Source organism: Lathyrus oleraceus, chromosome 5 (assembly GCF_024323335.1).
Source record: "Lathyrus oleraceus cultivar Zhongwan6 chromosome 5, CAAS_Psat_ZW6_1.0, whole genome shotgun sequence".
In the NCBI taxonomy this organism is placed as follows: Eukaryota; Viridiplantae; Streptophyta; class Magnoliopsida; order Fabales; family Fabaceae; genus Lathyrus; species Lathyrus oleraceus.
The window spans coordinates 295,808,309-295,816,225 of NC_066583.1; the positions used below are offsets into that span (position 1 = coordinate 295,808,309).

Consider the following 7,917-nt stretch of genomic DNA (forward strand, 5'->3'; position numbering starts at 1 on the left):
CCTCTTTTTTTTTTCTTCAACTTTTGCCTTGGAATCTCTTTATTTTTTTCTCCCTTTGTTTTTCACTATAATCATCTAAGTCATTTTGGATTCTTATACTAAAAAAAATGTTAGAGGCAAGACGATCTATAGCATAGGATCTTACATTTTTTTTATGATTAAGTTATGATAAAAAGGACCTCCATGTATATATTTTATGATTATTTTCCGGTTCAATAAGATCCTTTAAATTTTTTACTATATTCAACTGAAAGTAACTTTAACTTATTACAAAAGATATTTCAAAAATTTGAACTTGTAGAATAAGGAATTTCAAACTATAAAACTTCTTTAAATTCTTGTTTAAAGATGATCAAAACTAAAACTTACAGAACTTTTATATATAGATAGATAGTAAGTTAGAAAATTCGAAAGTCTTTCCCCTGAACATGCATTTGATAATGAGAGTTCTAGAGTCTAATCATACATAAAAAAACATAATGATCAAAATAACATAACAATGTTCATAACATGATAATCATAGATTGAAATTTCTTGCAATCTTAAAATGGACTTTGGAGCTCCCATTCAACTAGATGGCTGACATTTGGAGCAGAACTATCATCTGCCACTGGTTTTAGATGAACATCACGATTTTCATAATAGTGATACGCAGCTGCACCCGAAAGCACTGCTAGAGTTAGCGCCTGTGCGTGCATCCTGCAAAACGCATTCCATCTCAGCACTTAATGGAGTAAAAAAAAACATTGTCATTGAATATTGAAGTTGAAATTCTGTGAGAAATGTACCTAGCATGGATGAGCCTTAAACTCAGCTTCATCGGAGATTTAGCTCGCGAATAAGCTACAAGTGTTGCTCCAATTCCAGAGGCCCATAGTGCTCCTGTATACAAATTTTGTTACAAGTTCATATTCAATTTCATTACCAAATTGTTGTACTTGTATATATATATACAGTAATAACTTACCAATGCTGGCAAGCTTGTTGTTTGAAACCCATGTTTGAACTGCCTCCATGTTGTTAATTTCTTGTTATTTTGAGCAAGTGTTAGTATTTGGTAAGATGTGAAGGGGAATGAGTATTTATAGAGATAGGTGGGTGAGATTGGTTGAAAATTGTGGCTTATTGGCCCATGGATTTAGCAGAGTTATGTGTTTGATTGGAGTTTGGAACGCTGAAAGTGTTAAACTAGAGGCGTATTTACACTGGTTTTGGTAATTTGCTTTACTTTCATGTGGCAAATAAGTACACACAAAGTGGTGGAGCCAACGGAATTTATTACTCTTAGATCTGTGGTTCTCTGATAGGAAAGTCCATGAAATAAATAAAACAATGTGACAGGCATAGATGTGTGACCAATGTGATACCTCTCAAACATAACCCAATACCATGGACCAACAATACAATATGAATATGTTGCGTTAAAAGAAGAGTTGTAAATTTGGATGAGAGTAGATTTTAATATTCTACTAATAACTTTATTAAACTTTATGCTCTAGAATCTTATCAATGTTTTGGAATTCTAACTATCTGTCTAATATCAACCAACGAGAGCTATTTGAAATATGAGGATTTTTCTTGCCACTCCAAATTTAATTTGACATCTTCTTCATTTTTGATAATATCCATAGTATATTTGACAAAATTTTAGATAAAAACTGAGCATAAAAAATTCGATAGAACAAATCAAAAAATCTGGTAGTGTATGTCAAAAGTCCGATATGCATTTATATTATTTTTTAGAAAAATCGATGTATGCAAAAGTTTACCGGTTTTTTAAAAAAAACATCATGCTATGCCGGATTTTTTGTAAAACCTTGAAATATTTGGTAGTGTTATATCATCGGATTTTTTAAAATCTCGTGCATTTATCAGACTTTTAGAGGAACTGCAAAAGTCCGATAGTGTAATTTCAATGGTTGAGATTTTGCTGCCAATTTTGTTCGCCCCTTCCTGCACCAACAATTGTATGTGATCCTGAATGAATCCAAACTTGTATAAATATGGATCATGTGTTGTTAAAAATAGCATCTTAAAATGCCTCACTATTCGTTTATGGCATGTGTGTACTTTAACGGGGTGAATCCATCGGTTGATTTTGGACTCCCAGGGGACACCACATATCTCGCTCTTCTGAGATCCAAATTAAATAATATGTTGTCCGACACCATAGATTGATAATGATGGAAGGGTGAAATACAATCATATTGAGCGGAAGATTGATGAAAATTTGAAAGTTATGTTGAGAATATATCACTATAGGCTAACAAAGAGACTAGTCGAGTTTGGTGCGACAATTTCTAGATCTTTCGATGACATAATCAAGATGTTGAAACGTTCACAATCATCTGGTAATGTTTAGATTTTGCATGCATTTATTATTGTTAAGTTATGTAATTTTATGTGTTAAGTTAAGTTAATCGTAATGTTTTAAGTTATGTTCATCTTGCAATAATGAAAGCGACGAAACATTATTTAATAAATTATACGGTGCAAATGTCCGGGTAATAATACACATAATGTACAAATAATATAAAAATAATAATAATGTCTACATAGATTCCCCACGGGCTATGTGTGCAACTTGTGATGCCAAATTATAAACCCACCATCTGAGTTTATCAAACTCACGAGGTTATCCATAGTGATTATTATCATCTGCAAACGTTGTTGGTCATCCACACCATGTGAAGACGGTAACATATCATCAGAAGGTCCCCCAGCATGAGAAGGTTCAACATCATCTCCATGCTCAACAAGTAGGATGCTGCGAGGATGTGATACAGTAAGGTACCCCTTTAAATAGTCATCCACACATTGCATACAGAATTGAACCTCCACTGCATGATCTCTAGTGGAATGGACAGAGGTGATAATGTTACCAACAAATCATATAACAATGCCCTCAGATGGAATAACAAGGAATGGTCGTGGGATGTCCCAGTGTTACCTTGAAAATTCTAGTTGAAGAATTTGACAAAGGATGATAACAACCTTGTAGAAAAATGACTAAGTATGAAAATATTTGGTCGTCAACACCCTGCCTAGGTCAAGCGAGAGATCTTGACTAATGTAGTAAACATGGTTTAGAAGAATCTCAAAAGCAAATTTACAAGATCAAGATCACTCTTTCTTCCAAACATGAACATAAGGGTTATACCAAATTAGTATCTCGACTTAGAGATATTAGTGTCGAAGTTGATACCTTTATTATATGCTAAGGACTTAACATATTTTTAGTATAAGAGTCATTTAAGAGGATGACTGGAAACCTCTTTGGAAGTAAGTCAGGAGCTCTCGACAAAGGCAGTTAGAAGGTTTTCAAGGCAGTTATCAGATTAATAGTCGGGTAGCCAGCAGTTTAAACACTAAAGGCACGTGAAGGCATTTTAGAGGATGAAAACCCACATATTAAGACACACGTAGAACATGTGACAAACGATCGTTGTGGAAGGTTATTTAGGAATAATATATAAAGCAGGCTCAGACCTTGGAATCAAGGTCGAAAAAATTCTCATTGATTCTCTATAGAACTAAAGTACTCAAGTTAAAGAGCGAAATAATTTTTTAGAAATGTGAGTCTGCGCACATCCTTTAAACTTTCTACAAATCTTTTGTATTAAAAGTATTTATGTTAAATGTAAGTTACTTCATTTACTTTGTTTGTTGTTTATTATCTTTATCCAGAGTTTATTGTCTGCATCCAGTTGGTTATGATTCAAACATTTTAAACCCAAATCACACACACTTTTTGTTATATCTTTTCTTTATACAAATTGTCTTTGAGATTTTTTGAGTTAATCTCTTAAGTGAACTAAACTCGTGATTGTTTACTAAAAACACCAGTAAACAAGTTGGCACGCCCAAAAGGATGCTTTTGTGTAGAAACTTTTAATTTTTGTAAAAATGTATTGTGTTATGTTTGTCCAATTTTTGTTCTTCATTCATGAAATGGCTTCAGTTTAGAGCATTGTTTTGGGGAAGGGGAATGTTTCTAGATGATGGACGTGCCATTTCAGGAAGAGTCTTGCCACTCCTCATACACATACACACTCAATGATTGGTCATGTAGGAACTTCAACTTTTATCGGGTAAAATCCTATTGTGGTAAGCCCAATGTCGACCTCGACTATATCACCATAAATGGTGGTGCCGTTACCACAAGTGTCTAGTGTTCCAACCACCCCTTAGGGTTACACATAATTTAGGAAACCAAATGCCTCTTTTTCCTTGAAACTTTTTGTTAGCCCTTGGTGATAGAGAACAACCTTATGGCATGTTAACTACAATGATAGCAGACCTACACCATACTGCATTGACGTATATAGATAATGTAATGACACTTGTGTCCCCTATCAATCTATATCTAACATTATGATCTGCAATAAGCAACCATTTTTGAATGGCACAACCTCAGGAAGGGTTAGGATATTTCCCTCAAGTTATGCCCTAATTAACCACTAGTTCTCTCCAATCTATAAGGAAACAAATGGATGAGAGCAATCACGAAATGGTTAACATGCTAACGCAACAAATAAGCACAATGTTCAATCCTCTAATTTAGAACACTAATCACAGTTATCAGTAACTGGCACACCAAATGGGTCGAATTATTGAATTCTTTGGTTCTCCTCAAGTGCCCGTTCAAAAAGTGCCTAATAATCAAATTCCACAGTAAGTTGTGCCTATCGACCATCTGTACCCAAAGTAGTAAAAGGCAACACAAGCCAAAAATGTCCCTGAAATAGTTTTGGTGCAAAGAAACCAGGATGCAGACCAAGTAGTTAGGAATTTCCAACAAAATAATTTTTGGGGAAAACAATATAACAATCCTGAATTTGTTTATAAACTTAAGAAATCCTTGTATAGTCTGAAATAAGCTCCTAGAGCTTGGTATGAAAGACTTAATAACTTTCTTCTGCATAATGGTTTTTCAAGAGGAAAATTTGACACAACTATGTTCTCTAAATCATTCAAGAATGACATCTTAATAGTTTAAATTTATGTTAATGACATCATATTTGGATCTACTAATGCTTCTCTTTGTCGAGAATTTTCTAAGTCAATGCAGACTGAGTTTGAAATGAGCATGATGGACGAATTGAAGTTCTTTTCGGGAATTCAAACTAATAAAGGTCTATATGGAACTTACATTCATCATAGTAAGTATACAAGAGAACTTTTAAAGAAATTTGATACGGCCGAAAGTAAACCTGCCAAAACTCCAATGCATCCAACTTGATTTATGGAGAAGGACATAGAAGGTAAAAGGTAGAACAAAAGGTATACAAAGGTATGATTGGCTCTATTATGTATTTAATTGCCTCTAGACCTGACATTTTGTTCAGTGTGTACCTGTGTGCTAGATTTTAGTCAGATCTTAGAGAATTTCACTTAACATCTGTTAAAAGAATCTTTAAGTATCTGAAAAATACTACTAATCTTGGTTTGTTTTATACGAAATCATCATATTACAAGTTAATAGGTTATTGTGATGCTGACTTCGCTGGAGATAGAATCAAATGGAAAAGCACAAGTGGAAGCTGTCACTTTCTTGGTGACAATCTAATCTCATGGTCCAACAAAAGACAGTTAATGATTACACTATCAACATCAGAAGTTGAACATATTGTAGCATCTGGATGCAACACACAAATACTATGGATGAAAAGTTAGCTAGAAGACTATCAACTTTATGAGAGTAACATTCATATCTTTGTGATAATATCTCTGCCATATGTTTGTCTAAGAATTTCATTTTACACTCTAGAGCTAAGTACATTGAGATAAACATCATTTTATAATAGACTATGTTCAGAAGAGTATTATTAATTTAAAATTTATTGATACAAACCTTCAATGAGCTGATATCTTTACAAAACCTCTTGTTATAGACAAATTTGTTTTCATTTTGAAGAATTTAAAAATGGAAATCTATCATGAGTAAAAATACAAGTCTCAATGTGTGCTGCCTCTAGAGAGTCAAAATGAGAATTTGAGGAAACATGACTCTGAACTAGTTAACCATTTAAAGTTAGAAGGTTCTCTGGTCAGAAGGTCCCAAGTCAGAATCCCTCTTGGAATTTATGTCTTATGAACTTTTATTGATATTAATGTTTTTAATTCATGTGTTTTCACTATGGATAAGAACTATGTTGACACGTGTCTAACTAATTCTTACAATAGTAAAACATTTGAATAAACCTCGAAACTATTCTCTTGGGGTAAAAGAAAAGTTATGTTCTGACACCCCTAGGTCATTAATTTATTTTTATTTTTCAAGTAGTAATGATGTCTTCTGACAAGCGTGCATGTAACATGTCGTGTTAGAGAAGTTATTACTAATGTGTTTTTGTTTCTTTTCAGTCATCTTTATTTTTTCACTTATATCTATTCTTTTTTGTTGATGCCAAAGGGGGATAAAATATATGATTTTGATTCATTTTTATCCCAAGATAAAAGCCCGAACGTGTTATATTTATTGGATAAATTATATGACTATTTATGTTAATTGGAAATAAATTTTTTTCTAAGTCTTAATCTCATGGGGAGTTTGCAAACCTCACTCTATGAACCTAAGCTAAGAAAAATTTGAAGTCTAACATCCAGGAGGAGTTTACAAACCTAACTTTGATTTTTAGCTGATTATTTGTTTTGTTTAGTCAAAATTGTCAATCAAAATTATAATATTTATCATCATAAAAAAGGGGGAGATTGTTGGAACACATTTGATTTTACATTTACTATCCTTAAGTTTTGATGATAACAACGTTTAAAGAATAATTTTGTATTCTAATAGTTTGTTGAGTATGCAAAATCTGAACAAGCCAAAAGCTGAAAAAAGAAGAATCTGAACAAACCAAATCCTGAAGAAAGCATAATCTGAACAAGAAACTAAGTAAAGCAGAATCTGAACAAGCCTGATACTAAAGAAAGTAGAATTTGATCAAGTCAGAAGCTAAAGAAAACAGACTTTGAACAAGCTAGACGCTGAACAAAGCTGAACAAAACATACTCTGGACTCTGGATAAGAGATACTATGGACTCTAGATAAGAGAGACTCTGGGCTCTGGATAAAAGACACTTTGGACTCTAGATAGAGACATACTATGGACTTTAGACACATCAAAACTTGAACGAAAGTGACAACTCGAATAAGTTCTAAACTTAAAGTCAACTCTATATATCCCAGTCAACATTTCTGAAGTAAACAACCCATATGTACTCTGATACAGTCAAGCCTCATATTCACTAGACTCTGAAGTATATCCTTAAAGCTCTGAACTCTGGTCAAGCTTCAAATCTCTCATATACGAAGCCAATGATTTAAACAAAATGAACGAATGAATATTTTAAGAATATAGTACAAGTTAGGCTATGAAATCAAAAGGACTATACTACAAACGACTATAAAAATTTTATCTCCACTACCCACGATTTACGGCTGAACCTCATACCTACCACTACAGTTGTGTATTTGAAGAAGTTTTAAATTTTATCCATTAACGGTCTTATTCTTCATCTATATAAAGAGAACAAAGGAATTATGAAAAAAAATAGATGTTGAACAATAGTAGTGACAAGGAATTTCATGATGAAAGGATTTAAATACGAGAAAATCAATATCAATAAAGATAAAATAGAGATAAACACTTAGAACTTCATTTCATATATTCTTAAGTGTAAAGTTTGTTTATCACTATGTGTATCTGCTTATCTAGAAGCAACTTCGTAAATACAAATATTGTATTTAACCGTTGTTAAATTCCTTGAGGGACTAGGGTACAGTCAGAAGCCTCGAGAAGTCATTGAAGGTTAGTCTTTGAGTTGTAATTCCTTAAGAGACTAAGTTTAGTCAAAATTCTTAAGAAGTCATTGACGGTTAGTCTTTGAGTTGTAATTCCTTAAGAGACTAAG

The 7,917-nt window shown here is 33.0% G+C and overlaps 1 protein-coding gene across 1 annotated transcript; it reads right to left on the reverse strand.

The window, feature by feature from the left end:
* Window positions 1-354: 354 nt before the first annotated feature.
* On the reverse strand, window positions 355-1,213 carry LOC127084065 (uncharacterized). Its single transcript, XM_051024445.1, has 3 exons — window positions 968-1,213; window positions 789-882; window positions 355-699 (listed from the first exon to the last, which is right to left on the reverse strand). The coding sequence occupies exons 1-3, from the start codon at window positions 1,014-1,016 to the stop codon at window positions 543-545; spliced, it is 300 nt and encodes a 99-aa protein (XP_050880402.1). The 5' UTR covers window positions 1,017-1,213; the 3' UTR covers window positions 355-542.
* Window positions 1,214-7,917: the final 6,704 nt, after the last annotated feature.

Bases quoted from the DNA above. Each gene is read 5' to 3' on its own strand.
- LOC127084065 (XM_051024445.1), bottom strand. From the start codon at position 1,016: ATGGAGGCAGTTCAAACATGGGTTTCAAACAACAAGCTTGCCAGCATT. The intron at 883-967 runs GTAAGTTATTAC...ATTTGTATACAG, and splicing joins CAACAAGCTTGCCAGCATTG to GAGCACTATGGGCCTCTGGA. The intron at 700-788 runs GTACATTTCTCA...TGCGTTTTGCAG, and splicing joins TTAAGGCTCATCCATGCTAG to GATGCACGCACAGGCGCTAA.